Below are 16,364 nucleotides of genomic sequence, written 5' to 3' on the forward strand. Positions count from 1 at the left end.
GTTATAAGAAATTTATAAAGTACATTGTGAGAAATGAATTTTAAGGAGGAAAATAGTATAAATGCATTACAGTGTAAAATAAAATCTAATGATCTGGCATTCTGAAATCTCTATGGGTGAATAGCATCTTGTACGGTTACCTCATTGAAGGACCACTTCTGGGAATCCCTTACGCATCAAGAAGAGTTGTTTTGTTGTGGTTGTATGTTTAAGGAGGAGCATAGACTAGTGATTCTCAATCTGAGGTCACAAACTCCTTGGGGGCTTACCGTGGAAAGAAGTCAGGTTCAATCTGGCTGGTGTTGCTCAGTGGTTGAGCAATGCACCAAGAGGTCGCTGGTTCGATTTTCAGTCAGGACACGTGCCCAGGTTGTGGGCCCGATCCCCAGTGTGGGGCATGCAGGAGGCAGTCAATTGATGTTCTCTTTCTTCTATATTTCTGTCTCTCCCTCTCACTTCTTCTCTCTCTAAAATCAATAAAGGGAAAAAAAAATTTTTTTAAAAAGAAGTCAGGTTCATTCTTCAGACATTGTAGACTGAATTAATAATTTTTAAAATGTTTATGAGTACTGTTTTAAGAGTATGTTGCTACTGTGATTAATAAAGTAGTAATTAAAGGCAGTACTGACTTTCTGGTCAAGATGGCGGCAATAGCAATGAGGGTAAATGTAGTACCCACCTCCTCCCACAGCCACATCAAAATTACAACTGCACTACAGAACAGTCATCATTCAGAACCGCCTGAAATCCAGCTGAATTGAAGTCCCACAACTACAAAATGAAAATAGAAGCCACATGGAGACGGGTCGGAGAGGTGGCGGTGCAGACAGGCTGGTCCACCCCCACGTGTGGTGGATAAAAATCAGGACCGATACCTCAGCTGTGAAGGTCCTCTGTGGGGAGTGAGGGGACCCTTCCCACAACAGGCCCCTCCAGCTTAGGTTCCAGTGCCAGGAAAAGAAGTCCCCATAACTTCTGGGTGTAAAAACCAGCAGGATCTCAGGCTGAGGGAGGCTGAGGCTTCTGGAGTCCCAGGTAGTTCCTCTTAAAGGGCCCGTGCACGGACTTACTCAGACTTGCGCCTTCTGGGCTGAAGCGTTGGGGAGGCGACTTGAAAAGTGCCAGAGACATACCTTTTGCTAAGTGGCCCCAGGCCTGGCACTAGAAGCAGCCAACCTTGGTTCACAGCTAGGCTTTGTCTGGGCACCTCCAAGCCCAGTGCAAGAAGTAGCTCAGATCGCTTTGTAGCTTATACCTAGTGCCCCCAGGTAGAACACAGGCAGTGGCTGACCTTGCCCCAGAGCTAGCACCCAGTGGACAGCTTCAGACCACGTCAGAGCACCACCACCCAACAACCTCCACATGTGACACACTCAAGGAGTAGACTCAGTGGGTATCAGAGCCCTGCTGAAGTAAGTCTTGTTCTGTGTGGTGAAACCCTGCACAGCTGATCCTTTAAGGTAGTCAGAGGCCAGTGGTCAGTGGGCACAGCCAGTTCTTGCAGCTGACCAACCTGAATAAATCCTTCCCATTGATGTGCCAACAGCAATCAAGATTCAATTACAACAGAAGGGTATACAGTCCACACTAGAGGTGCACCTTGAGTACCCAGCTAGTGTGATCAGGGAGGCTGTGCCACTGTATTCTACAAGACATCTACTACAATAGGCCACCCTATGAAGCATAGTAGACATAGCAGCTCTACATAATACATAGAAACAAACACAAGGAAGCAGCCAAAATGAGGAGACAAAGAAACATGTTCCAAATGAAAGAATAGAACAAAACTGCAGCAAAAGAACTAAACAAAATGGAGATAAGCAATCAATCAGTTGCAGAGTTCAAAACACTGATTATAAGGTTGCTCAAGAAACTTAGTGGGAACTTCAAGGAAGTTAATGAGAACATCAGCAACATTAAAAAAAAACAGTTTGAAATGAAGGATGCACTGAAATAAGGAATAATTTATAGGGAATAAATAGAGTATGTAAAGCCAAGAAGCTAATAATTGATTTGGAAGGAACCAAAAAACACCCAATCAGAACAGCAAAAAGAAAAAATAATTTTAAAAAATGAGGATAGCGTAAGGAGCCTCTGGAACAATTTCAAGTGTACCAACTTTCACATCATGGGGGTGCCAGAAGGAGAAGAGAGAGATCAAGAAATTCAAAACCTATTTGAAACAATAATGACAGAAATCTTCCCTAACTTGGTGAAGGAAACAGACATACAAGTCCAGGAAGCACAGAGTCCCAAGCAAGATGAACCCAAAGAGGCCCACACCAAGACACATAATAAAAATGCAGAAGGTTAAACACAAAGAGAGAATCTTAAAGGCAGCAGAAGAAAAGCAGTTAGTTACCTACAAGAAAGTTCCCATAAGACTGTCAGCTGGTTTCTCAAAAGAAACTTTGCAGGCCAGAAGGGAGTGGCAAGAATATTCAAAGTGTTGAAAAGCCAGGATCTACAACCAAGATTACACTATCCTACAAAGCTATCATTTAGAATCGATGGACATATACAGTTTCCCAGATAAGAAAAAGCTAAAGGAGTTCATCACCATTAAAGTAGTATCATATGAAATGTTGAAGGGTCTTCTTGAAGGTCAAAAATATGAACAATAAAATGGCAATAAATACGTATCTTTCAACAACTGAATCTACAAAGCAAATGAATAAGCAGAACAGAAACACTCAGATACAAAGAACTTTTTGTTGGTTGCCTGATGGGAGGGCATTTGGGGGGATGGGTGAAAAAGATGACGGGATTAAGAAGTACAAATTGGCTGTTAGACTGAGGAACCTCAAAGGGAAGGGGAGATAAGGGGGCAGGAAGAGATAAACCAAAGAACTTATATGCATATATGCATAACCAATGGACACAGATAATAGTGTGGGAAGGCAAAAGGGGGGTGGGAGCAAGGAGGAGGTGGTCAATTGGGCCAGAAATGGGGGACATCTGTAGTACTTTCAACAATAAAGATAAGTTTAAAAAAGGAAAAAACTAAACAAAACAAAAAACAATGCAAAGTGTACCAGGAAAAAAACAAGGCAGTACTGAATTCTTAATCCTTTTAAATGTATGTCTGTAATCACCATCTACTGAAGGTTTACCTGTTAATATGTCTGTAAAACTTTCGTTATGGTAAAGTAAACATAATATACAATTTACAGTTTTAACTATTTAAAAATGTGCAATTCGGTGAATCAAGTACATGCAATATTGTGCATACATTGCCACTATCTACTTCCAAAACTTTTCATTACTGAAATGGAACCCAGTACCCATTAAGCAGTCACTCCTTGTTTTCCCCTTCCCTTCCTTAGCCTCTGGCAACCAGTAGTCTGTTTCTGTTTGTATGAACTTGAATATGAAATGAATATGAAATTTTTAATATATTTTTTAGAAGTCCTTATACTTAGATGCTAATTTGAGCTCTGCTGTTCACCAGCCAGGAAACTTAGGAAAGTCATTTAACCTCTCTAGGTTTCAGCTTTCTCACTTAAATAATGTAGTTAATAGTAGCATTTTGAAACATTCAAGGGGTTATACAAGTGAAAGGCTGAATTTCTCCTTTCCCCGTGCTCATTTGAGTAATTTTCCTAATACGTTTTGTAACAGCTTTGCATCTTTTCCTCTGGGAAGTTTTCACTTCCTGGTTTGTATCTGGAGCTGTGGTTTTCTCAGTTCTTGAGAGGGTTTTTGTTTGTTATTAATTTCCCCAGCTAGTTCTCTAAGAGAAAAACTAATTTAAATATTTCTTATAATTCTTGTTGTTTATACAGATAATGTTATGACAACTAAAAGAAGGAAAATCACATTTCTACCACCCCAATATATCATCTATTTTTATTTTGCCATTATACTCTTAAAAATTACTTTAAAAATTGTAGTATACAATTTTACAGGCTATTTTTCAGCACTTTGAGTATGTCATCCCACTGCCTTATGGCTTTCATGGTTTCTGATAAGGAACTAGATGTTACTCTGCTTGAGGATCCCCTATATGTCTGTTGAGCCTTTTATCTCTGCTTTCTGTTTGAATATGATGTGTATAGATGTAGATCTCCAAGTTTTTTCTCATAGGTGATGTTGAGCTGCTTGGATGTGTGGGTTAATGTTTCTGATCAAATTTGAAAAGCTTTTAGTCATTATTTCTTTAGATATTCTTTTTCTCCCCTCGCTTTCTGGGACTCACGTTATGCATATGTTGGCACTCTTGATGGTATCCCACAGGTCTCTGAGGCGCTCTTCATATTTATCCACTGTGTTTTCTTGTTTCTCAGGCAGGATAATCTCAGCTGATCTGTCTTAAAGTTTGCTGATTCTTTCACTTGGTTGAATCTCATTTAGCTCTTCTGGTGAATTTCTAAATTTCAGTTATTGTACTTCCAACTCCAGAATTTCTGTTTGGTTCCTTTTTATATTTTCTATCTCTTTATTGACATTCTCAATAAGTTTGCCAAGTGACTATGTGTATGGGTTGGGGCATACCTTCAGTGCTCAGCCAGGCAGTTTACAACTAGGTCTCAGGCCTCACTTCCTACTAACATAGAGCCTCAACTTTAGCCAGAGGTGGAACTTGGAGTCTTCTCAAGTCTTTTCCAGACATGAATACAGCTCATGCACATGACCTTCTACATTCTTAGGAATATGTTCAAGGTTTTCAAAGTCCCTCCATGGACATCTGGTTCCTTAGATTTTCCTTTTCAGCTTTTTGGTTAGTCTGTTGTTTGCCTCATCTGTTACTCACCACCTTAGGGAGCTGCCATGTTAAATAATTGCCTCTTACTCTTTTTAACAAGCTCTTCTGAGGAAAAAGGCTATTCACACTGGGTGAGCTCCAAATCGAGTTAAAGACAGCTTTGCAAAAGGGCTGTTCCAGGGAACCACCAGAGTGGTCAAATAATAACAGTTCCCTGTGTCTTTAGAAGAATTTCCAACCCCCTTCCACCCACTTCTGCGGATTCCAGACTCTGGTTTTCAAAGTGGTTATTATATGGTGATTGCTGTTTTCCAGGCTGCTGTGGAGTTGGTGAGGAGAGAGTAGATAGGCAAGTTAAAATGCCATGAAGCTTGCTACTCTTGATGAAATTCAGCAGTTTTTCTTGAATAAATGCTCCCTATTGCTAAAGCCTCTGGTTCATTTCCAGAATTCTGAAAACAGTTAATTCTGATCATTTGGCCAGTGTTCTTACTGCTTTTATGGAGGAAGTGATTTTTGGAAGTCCTTGCTCTGGCATTTTCACTGACATCACTTTGATTCAAAGAATTGAACCCACAGTTGAATACCAGAAATTGAAGATTTTCTTAGGATATAGGTTAATTTTTTCTCGAGTATCATTTCTTCCTTCCTCCTTCTGCTCGGCCTCACTCCTTTCTAGTGGGGGTAGCCTCTCTTATCAATTTGGTTTATGTTCTTTTAAACTATATTCTGTTGATTTCATTTCTAATGTATGATGCATTTGTGTATATGTTCTTTATAGGGATTTTCTAAACATAACAGTTTACAGTAAGTGTGTTTTGATATGCAGCTTGCTTTGTTTTCTCTTAACTGCATGTCTGGGAGGTCTTTCTATGACAAACAGAGTTATACGTTTAAGGGTGATGGTGTTTCATGGTGTAGAAATACCATAGGTTCCTTAACTGTTCCATAATTGATGGAATTTTTATTTGTAATAGCCAAGAGAACTAGAAACAGCGCTAGAACAAATCTCTCGGTATGCCTCTTTATGTATGTATATTTATTTAGGATGACATTCTAGAGGTAGAATTGCTTTATGATAGAGTGTATATAATTAAAAAGTTAATGTTACTTTAAAATTGTCTTCCCAAAAGCCTAAATCAGTTTACATTTCCAGCAATGGTATGTGAGAGTAACTCTTTTACCACACCCTCTCCAATATTAGATATGATCAATCTTATAAATTGCCGACAGTCTGAGCAAAATGATATCTCACTGATTTTTTAAAAAATTATGTTTAAATTGTGTCTTCTGGGACATCACTACTGCTACACCAGTAAGTAATAATTTTTAATCTTTTTATTTCTCCTTTTTAGGGAATGGCCTTTACATTACGAGAACGACAAATGCTTGGTCTTCAAGGACTTCTACCTCCCAAAATAGAGACACAAGATATTCAAGCCTTACGATTCCATAGAAACATGAAAAAATTAAATTGCCCTTTGGAAAAGTAAGAATTGATGAAATGTTTAATTTTTGTTGATGTTCTCGGCAGAAAAATTGGGAGTATTGTGGTTATTATGGCATGAGAAACATACAGTCTCGTAGAGAAGTTTGTGTTTTAGACAGTTCACTTATTTTTATAATGATACTTTTATATATATATATATTTGGAGTGAATACTTCACTTGTTTTCCCTATTGTAAAATTTAGCAGGAATTAGTTTTTTTATGCTTGAAATCACAAAGCATTTCAGGTTTGAATGGAATGTTGGAAGCAAAGGCTTATCATCTACTTTGTATCCATTCTATTCAACAGCTTTTGTTGATCACCTGCTTTGTGTGTGCTGCTGTACTAGCCACTGAGGATATAAAGCGGGTGATAAATAGGGTGACCGTCTACTATATATTTCAATCCAGGACACTTTGGGGAGTGAAAAAGAGGAGTAACTGAACCTGACCCAGGCATATCAGAATGTATGGCCTGTCCAGTACTGCCCAGACCTGCCTTCTAGGAGCTGAACAATAGATGGTTGTACTGAATCTGTCACTGTGCTCTAATCTACAGTATGCAGGACAATGAAAAAAAGTTACATGCAGAGTATATTCTGAAAGCTCAGAAATGGGCACCTAATCTACCTTGGGGAATTAGTTAAAGTCCCTGGAGGAAATGATGCCTAGCTGAATTTTAAAATATTTTTTTTATTGACTTTAGAGAGAGGAATGGAGAGAGAGAGAGAGATAGAATCATTGATGAGAAAGAACATCGATTGGCCACCTCCTGCATGCCCCCCACTGGGGATTGGGCCCATCCTGACTGGGAATCGAACCCACAACCACCTGGTGCATGGGTCGATGCTCAACTGGTGAGCCACCCGGCCAGGCGCCTAGCTGAATTTTAAATAATATGTTACCAGTGTCCAGCAAAATGAGAAAGGGGCAAGGTCTTCTGGGTAGAGGGCTTAGTATAAATACAGGATTAAACATTTCTGTTTGGAGTGATGTCAGAAGCATAGCACTGTTAGAGGGCCCCCAGTCTCTGCCCTTGAATTTACAAATTGAACAGTTATAATTCAACAAAGGATTTCCTGTTCAACACACAACCACATCTGAGAGATCTGTGTATCATAACACTTGAAGGTGGGCTATCAGAGTGAACAAAGAAGGAGGGAAGCAGGAAGAGCAGAGATGGCTGCCATGGATGCAGCCTGGAGCTCACTGTGGGTCTCAGGAGAGGGGAGGAATCAGGTAGCAGCATGCACAGTCTGCAGCCCTGAGGAGAGAGAGAAAATCAACATTCCTGCCTGAGTGGTCAGCACATACTGCGACTGAACCCAGTGATAGGGGCAAAGACAGAACACGGAGATGTGGCAACTGTGGTCTAGCAGCCACCATTGCCAGGCAGAAAACAAAGCCATGGAGCCTGGCTGCATCCCCTCACCTTCCCAGAGCTAGCAGCGGGCCCTACCCCATCCCCAGCTTTGTTGTCTCTGTTCATTGGTCATGCACACATGCACGTAAGTTCTGTGGTTTATCTCTTCCTCCACAAACCCCCCCTCCTCTGAGGCTTGTCAGTCTGTATCCCACCTCTATGTCTCTGGGTTAATTTTGTTCAGCAGTTTGTTTAGTTCATTATATTCCACAAATAAGTGGGATCATGTGATATTTGTCTTTCTCTGCTTGGCTTGTTTCGCTTAGCATAACACTCTCCAGGTCCTTCCATGCCATCTCAAAGGATAAGAGATCTTTCTTTTTCACAGCCGCATAGTATTCCATTGTGTACATGTACCACAGCTTTTTAATCCACTCATCTACTGATGGACACTTGGGTTGTTTCCAGATCTTAGCTATTGTAAATAGTGCTGCTATGAACATAGGGGTACATATATTCTTTCTGATTGGTGTAGTGTCACTTTTTTTAAAAAGAAGCTTTTATTCCCATAAATGCCTAGGCAGAGAAATAATCCATCAAATCCCATGAATAACCAAGGCAGCTCAGAAAGAAAATGAAAAATAAACTTTTGACATGGAAATCAGTGATCTATTTGACAGAAATCCAAGACTGCAGTTCTGAAAAAACACAACAAGATATGAGAAAACTCAGGTAGGTAGTTTAATGAACTCAGAAATAAAATTAGTGAACAAAATGAGTCCTTTACCAAAGAGATTAAAACTTTTAAAAAGAACTAAATGAAAATTCTGGAGCTGAAGAACTTAATACCAGAGATAGAGAATGAACTGGCAAAGTTAGGAAATAGAGTTGACCAGATGGAGGAAAAAATTAGTGATAATCAAAGATAGAAATCTAGAAATACAGTAAATGACACAAATGAAAGAAGAAAGACTTAAGAGTAAAAAAAAAGAAAGAAAAAATTAAAGAGCTCTTGAAGAACTGACTTCATCAAAAAAAAAGCAATGCGAGAATAATGGGTATAACAGAATGAGAAGAGAGGGAGAAGGGAACAGAGCCCATTCAAACAGTCAGTGAGAATTTCCCAAACCTGTGGAAAGAGCTGGATCCTCGAATCCAAGAAGCAAACAGAACACCTAATTATCTCAATCCAAAAAGGCCTTCTGCAAGTAACACTATATTAAAACTGTAAAATAATAATGATAAAGAAAGAATGCTCAAGGCATCCAGAGAAAAGAAGATGCTGATCTATAAAGGAAATTGTATTAGATTGTCATTGGGTTTTCTAGTAGAATTCCTGCAAGCTGGGAGAGAATGGAATCAAGTATACAAACTATTGAAAGAGAAATTACCAGCCAAGAATAACATGTCTTGCAAAGTTATCCATTAGATATGAAGGAGAAATAAAGACTTTTCTAAACATGCAGAAGCTGAGGGAATTTATCACCACAAGACCTGCATTACAGGAAATATTGAAGGGGGTTATTCTACCTGAAACAAAAAGACAAAAGGATACAAAACTGCAAGAAATTGCGACCTTTATTTAGAATAGGGATTGTACCCTTGATAACATAAAGATTAAAGGAGGTAAAAACACTTAAAAAAGAGAAGACAATAACTACTGCAATTTGGAAATGAACTAGCAGCATATAAAGGAATAATTTGTGACAACAAAAACAACAGGAGAGGATAAAGGTCTGAATTTGCAAAGAGGGATAGAGATAAGATGCATTCAATAGAAAAAGGACTACTGTATATATGAAACTTTCTTTTGCATAAATCTACTGGTAATCACACACACAAACACCTAGAACTGAGACAAATAACATAAAAAGAGGAAACGGGAAAAAAATCACAGAACATTACCAAACTATAATAATAAACAGATACTCAAGGGAAAAGAAGCAGTGGAGACACAGAGCTACTGCAATTTGGAAATGAACTGGCAGCATAAAAAGGAATAATTTGTGACCAAAGACAAAAGACATAATGGCTATAGGAAATCCTCATATGTTAATAATCACCCTAAATGTCAATGGATTGAACTCAACAATACAAAGGCACAAGAGTGGTGGATTGGATTAAAAACAAAACCCAACTTTATTCGGCCTCCAGGCGACACATCTCAGCTGCAAGGACAAATATAGACTCAAAGTGAAAAGGTAGAAAATGATACTCTAAGCAGATGGCATCCAGAGAAAAGCAGATGTAGTTGTACCTATGTCTGACAAAATAAATTTCAAAATAAAAGAAGGTAACGAGACAAAGATGAACATTTTATAATGTTAAAGGGCACAAAACATCAAGAAGAGTATTATGCTGAACAAAAGAAGCCAGTCAGAGAAAGACAAGTACTTCGTTATCTCACTTATTTATGGAACATAATGAACAAAATAAACTGTTGACCAAAAGAGATCCAGAGTCATGGAAGTTGAGGACAGACTAACAAACCTCAGAAGGATGTGGGAGGGGTGGGAAGAGATAAACCAAAGAACTTATATGGACACAAACATTAGGTTGGGGAAAGCAGGAGTGGGGTGGGAGCAGGAAGGAGGATGTCAATGGGGGGAAAAGGGGGACATCTGTAATACTTTTAACAATAAAAAGAAATAAATAAAAGTACTAAAATAAAAAAGATGTAACATCAAGATGCATATACACACACATACATATATATGTTTATATACACCAACTACTATATATCTCAACTATTAATGAACTAAAGGGAGAAAGAAACTGACAAAAACACAGTTATAGTAGGGGACCTAAATACCCCATTGATAGCTATGGATAGATCATTCAAACAAAATCCTAAGGAAATATTGGCCTTATATGACACTTTAGACCAATTGGACATAATCAACATTTACAGAGCCTTTTACCCCAGAACACCAAATTATACATTCTTATCTAGTACACACAGAACATTCTACAGGATAGACCACGTTTGAATACAAAACTAGCCTCAACAAATTTAAGAAGATTGAAATCATACTGAGCATATTCTCTGATGATTGCTTTACAAATGGAAGTCAACTGTGAAAAGAAATTGGACAAAAAACACAAATGTGTGGAGATTAAACAACATGCTACTAAATAATGACTGGGTAAAAGAAGAAATAAAACAGCAAAAGATACATTAGAGACGAATGAGAATGACAGTATGACATGTCAAAACTTTGGGGATACAGCAAAAGTAGTAATAAAAGGGAAGATTATATCATTACAGATCTATCTCAAGAAACAAAAATAATCCCAAATTAACAGCCTAACATTACATCTTGAAGAACTAGAAAAAGAACAAATGAAGCCCAAAGTCAGCAGAAAGAAGGAAATAATAAAAATTAGACCCAAAGAGCATTTAAGATCTTGCTCCCTGGCATATGTCATTGGTTTGGTTCAAATAAACTCATAAAATTTCAAAAGAGCCCTGGCTGGTTTGGCTCAGTGGTTAGAGTGTTGGCCCGCAGAACAAAGAGGCACAGGTTCTATTCCAGTCAAGGGCATGTACCTTGGTTGCGGTTCGTCCCTAGCCCTGGTCAGATCATGCCAGAGGCAACCAGTTGATGTGTCTTCTCACATCAATGTTTTTCTCTTTCCCTCTTTCTCTCTCCCTCCCTCCCCCCCCCTCTCTGATGATAATAGAAAAATATCCTCACGTGAGGATTAAATGAAATAGGAGAACAAAAAGACAATGCAAAAAATTAATGCAACAAAGAACTAATTCTTTGAAAAGATTAATAAAATTGACAAACCTCTGCTAGACTGAATCACGAAGAACTGGAAAATCTAAATAGACTGATCAACAATACAGAAATGGAAACAATTGTCAAAAACCTCCCAAAGAATAAAAGTTCAGGACCAAATGGCTTCACTAGAGATTTCTACCAAACATTCAGAGAAGATATAATACCTATCTTTCTCAAACTCCTCCAAAAAATTGAAGAAGAGGCAATACTTCCTAACTCATTTTATGTGGCCAACATAACCCTGATACCAAAACCTGGCAAGAATAACACACAAAAAAGAGAACTACAGGTCAGTATCTCTCATGAATACAGATACAAACATCCTAAAGAAAATACTAGCAAACAGTATATTAAAAAGATAATACATCATGATGAAGTGGGAGTCATTCCAGGGGCACATGGATGGTTTACCATACATAAATAAATATGATATATCACATTAACAAAGTAAAAATCATATGATCATACCAATAGATGCAGAAAGGAATTTGACAAATATGACAGTATGACATATAAATACAACATCCATTTATGATTAAAACTGTCAAAAATGAGTGTGGAAAGAGAGTACCTCAACATAATAAAGGCCATATATGACAAACCCTCAGCTAATATCATACTCAATGATGAAAAACTGAGAGCTTGTCTTCTAAGATCAGCAACAATACAAGGGTGCCCTTTCATCACTGTTATTCAACATAATACTGGAAGTTCCAGCCAGAGCCATCGGGCAAGAGAAAGAAATAAAAGGAATCCAAATTGGGAATGAAGAAGTAAAATTACCACTTTTTGTAGACGACGTGATTTTTTTTTTTAATCCTCAACCGAGGACATTTTTCCATTTTTTTGTTCAGGTAGAGTGGGAGGGAGAGAGAGGAAGAGAGAGAGAGAGAAACATCGATGTGAAGGGACACATCGAGTGGCTGCCACCCGCACGACCAACCAGGGCCGGGGACAAACTGCAACCGAGGTACGTACCCTTAGCGGGAACCGAACCCTGGTCTCTCTGTACCGCAGGCCGACGCTCCAACCGCTGAGCCAAACCGGCCAGGGCGACGACGTGATTCTTTATATATAAACCCTAAAGACTCCACCAAAAACTATTAGAAACAATAAACACAAAGTTTTAGGATACAAAATCAGATGTACAAAAATCCATTGTATTCCTATATATGAACAATGAGATTTCAAGGTGGGGAGGGATGAAAAAAATCCCTTTTGCAATTGCAAGAAAAATAATAAAATGTCAAGGAATAAACAAAGGATATGACAAGCCTGTACACTGAAAACTAGAAGACATTATTTTAAAAAATTGAAGAAGACACAAAGAAATGGAGAGATATTTTGTATTCTTGGATTGGAAGAATCAGCATACTTAAAGTGGCCTTATTACCTAAAGCAATATACAGATTTAATGCAATGTACAGGTTTAATGAGAAATGAAAAAGAAGTTACTATGGAAGTTGCCACAGAAATACAAAGGATTTTAAAATGCAATGGGATTTTCAAAACTAATAGAACAAAAAAATCATCAGATTTATATGGATCCACAAAAGATCCCAAATAGCCAAAGCAATCCTAAGAGGAAAAAACAAAGCAAGAGGTATGACAGTCCCTAACTTCAAATTATATTACAAAGTGACAGTAATTAGAACACCATGGTATTGGCAGAAAAACAGACACACAGGCCAGTGGAACAGAATTGAGAGCTCAGAAATAAACCCACAAAAAAATGGGCGAATAATTTTTGGCAAAGAAGCCAAAAACATGCAATGAAGAAAAGAAAGCCTCTTTAATAAATAGTGCTAGGAAAATTGGACAGCCACATGCAAAAGAATGAAATTAAACTGCTATTTGGCACCATACGGAAAAATGAACCAAAAACTTAAATATAAGACCTGAGACAATAAAATACATAGAAGAAAACATAGGCACTAAACTTATAGACTTTGGTTTTAGGGAGGATTTTATGAACTTGACCTCAAAGGCAGGGGCAATAAAAGCAAAATAAATGAATGGGACTATATCAAACTAAAAAGCTGCACAGCAAAATAAACCCATCAACAAAACAGAAAGACAACTGAATGGGAGAAGATGTTTGCAAACACCTATGATAAAGTGTTAATATTCCAAAGTATATTTTAAAAACTCCTACAATTCAACAACAAAGAAAAACAAACTAATTAAAAATGGGCAGAAACTTCTCTCAAGAAGACATAGAAATGTCCAACAGATATATGAAAAGATGCTCAACTTTACTTACTATTAGGAAATACAAATCAAAAAACCACAATGAGGTACCAACTCATACCTGTTAGAATTGCTATTCAACAAGACAAGTAAAAACAAGTGTTGGAGAGTTTGTGGAGAAAAAGTAACCCTCATAAACTGCTGATGGGATTGTAAATTGGTACAGCCGCTATGAAAACTGTAAGAAGGGTTCTCAAAAAAAAATTAAGAGTAGAATGACCATATGCTCCAGCAATCCTTTTAACTCCAAAGTTTGAAACTTTCATAAAGATATATGTACTCATTTATGTGCATCGCAGCATTATTCATGGTGGCCAAGACATGGACATAACTGAAGTGTTTTTGCTAGATGATTGTATAAAGCAGATGTAGTACATATATACAGTAGAATATTACTGAGCCAAAAAATGATAAAATACTGCCATTTGTGACAGCATGGGTGGATTTTGAGAATATTATGCTAAGAAAGCAAAATAAGTCAGACAGAAAAGGTCAGGAACCATATGATTTCACTCATGTGGGCTATAAAACTGAAAGCAACATAAGAACAAACAAGACAAACAAACAAACAAACAAACAAACAAAAACTCGTAGATACAGAAAATGGTATAGTGGTTACCAGAGGGAAAGAGAGGTTGGGGAATATGGGAAGGGCAAAGTGGGTCCAATATAAGGTGACAAGGAAATTTGAGTTTGAGTGGTGAACATACGCTGCAATATACCGATGGTTTGTTATTAAATTGTACACTTGAAACCTGTGTAATTTTATTAACTAATGTCACCACAATAAATTTGATAAAAATTAAAAAATATAGGGTGGGCTAAAAGTAGGTTTACTGTTTTGAGTATGCAAAACACTTTATTCTTGTATTTATTATTGTATTATTTTCCATATGAACAGCTGTAAACCTACTTTTGCCCCACCTTGTATTGTATATCTCTTGGGTTTGTTAAGTATAGGAGATTATTGATTATTGGTGATTTCTTTGTGATGGGGCAAATAGGAGACTGTAATAAATTGGGAAATGAATGGGAGGGGAAGAAGTGGCAGACTCTTTCAAGGAGTTTAGGTAAGAGGGAGAACTTACTGTTCTCATAGCAGCTGTACCAATTTACAATCCCATCAGCAGTGTATGAGGGTTACTTTTTCTCCACAAACTCTCCAACACCTTTTATTACTTGTCTTGAACAGTAAGTAAAGCAGGACTCAAGTTTAGGTGTGTATATTTCAGGCTGGAAGGAAGTTGAACACACTGTGTGAATATAATGAGCCCAGGAGAAAGTGTAATTGATGGAACAAGACCCCACAGAAAGGAAAAGGGCTTAGGGTCAAGTGCAGAGGTAGAAAGGCTGGCCTTGAAGAAGGGAAAAAGGAAGAGCTCATTCTCTGAGGCTAGAGCAAAGAGTACAGGAATAAGTAAGGATAAACTACACAGGTGATGGAGCACAGGTTGTGGGATCTTATCATACCTGATGACCTTGATTTTTTTTTTATGATGTTGAACATGAAGGTCGTGGTTAAGATTTAGAGGGCTAACATTGTAAGAGAGCTGGTGAAGGAGAATGATAAATATTTGGAAGAGCCAATTTACCCACAAGGTGAAGGTGAACAAGAACAGGTTAAAGGGATGAGAGGAGAGTTGGCCCTGAAGGCCTAGTGGCATGATCTTGTTTATATTACTGTCATTCTTCCCAGCAATGTTATTTTTCCACAGAAAAGGAGAAATGTAACATTGTTTTAGGTTTGGGGTCTGCTGGGCTGACAGGGATGCTACATTAATTCATTCAGCTAATATTAATTCAGGGCTGTTATGTGCCAGGCACTGTTCTAAGCTGTGAAAATATAAAATTGAAAAATTCCAGTTCTTGCCTTCAGGGAGTTCACAGGTAGAAAAGACAGACACTGAGGAAGAGTAGTGCAGTGATAAAGACGGGGGTGGGGGGGAGCGTTGTTTCTAAATAATAATTATGGTAAGAGATTTGTTCAGAATGAGACTTGATTATGGGCTCCAGAGTGGGGAAAGAAGAGAAGTCAGAAGGGGGCTAACAGCATAGGAAAAAATGAAGTGGCCATGGAGCTAGAGAACTCTCGAAGAACTGAATTGAAGTAAGACACTGTATATCGAGTCAAAGGGTAGAGGATCACAGAGTGAAATAATGGCGTTCAAGATCTCTGAGCTATAACAATCCTCACTGAGGACACAGGATCCAATGTGAGGTACTCAGGAGAGTGACTAAAGTGAAATGAAAGCGAAAGTGATAATATTAAGGAGATCCAGGAATGGTCCAACTTTCTGTCTGTCACATGCCTGTTAGATCATCTGTTCTTTCCTTAACATTTGTTTCATAAAGCTTTTCAATCTTAATTGTTAGTTTTCTTCCCTATGTTGAAGAGAAATCTCCTTCCCTTTAATTTCTACCTATTGGTATTATTTCTGCCTGTGGTAGCTATATAGAAAACCTTCTTCTCCTCCTTCCTCTCCCTCTCCCTCTCCCTCGTCTGCAAGGATCTCAAATTATAAAAGAAAGTTTATTTTGAAAGTCACATGCATAGAAAAGGTAAGCCAGATGGGCTGCATGAGCTCAGAAAAGGAGTTAACAGAGGCAAAAGAAGGTCCCTTGGACCTTAGGAAAAAGAAAGGCAGAGAGAACGCACCTGGGGAAAGAAGAGGAAGGGGGTAGGTGTGCTCCAAAGAGGGAGGTTGCCCTGGGGAAAGCAGGGGGTGGGGAAAGGCACGGCATGCTCAAGAGAGAGAAAGAGCATGCTTGTT

At 38.2% G+C, this 16,364-nt stretch overlaps 1 protein-coding gene across 1 annotated transcript in view; it reads left to right on the forward strand.

The window, feature by feature from the left end:
• The window catches only part of ME2 (malic enzyme 2), a 57,229-nt gene that overhangs the window by 12,878 nt on the left and 27,987 nt on the right, over positions 1-16,364 (forward strand). Inside the window, exon 3 of the mRNA XM_036245550.1 lies at positions 6,061-6,194. Within this exon, the coding sequence (XP_036101443.1) occupies positions 6,061-6,194 (134 nt within the window). The remainder of the gene's footprint in view (positions 1-6,060; positions 6,195-16,364) is intronic.

This window comes from Molossus molossus, unplaced genomic scaffold (assembly GCF_014108415.1).
Source record: "Molossus molossus isolate mMolMol1 unplaced genomic scaffold, mMolMol1.p scaffold_m16_p_6, whole genome shotgun sequence".
In the NCBI taxonomy this organism is placed as follows: Eukaryota; Metazoa; Chordata; class Mammalia; order Chiroptera; family Molossidae; genus Molossus; species Molossus molossus.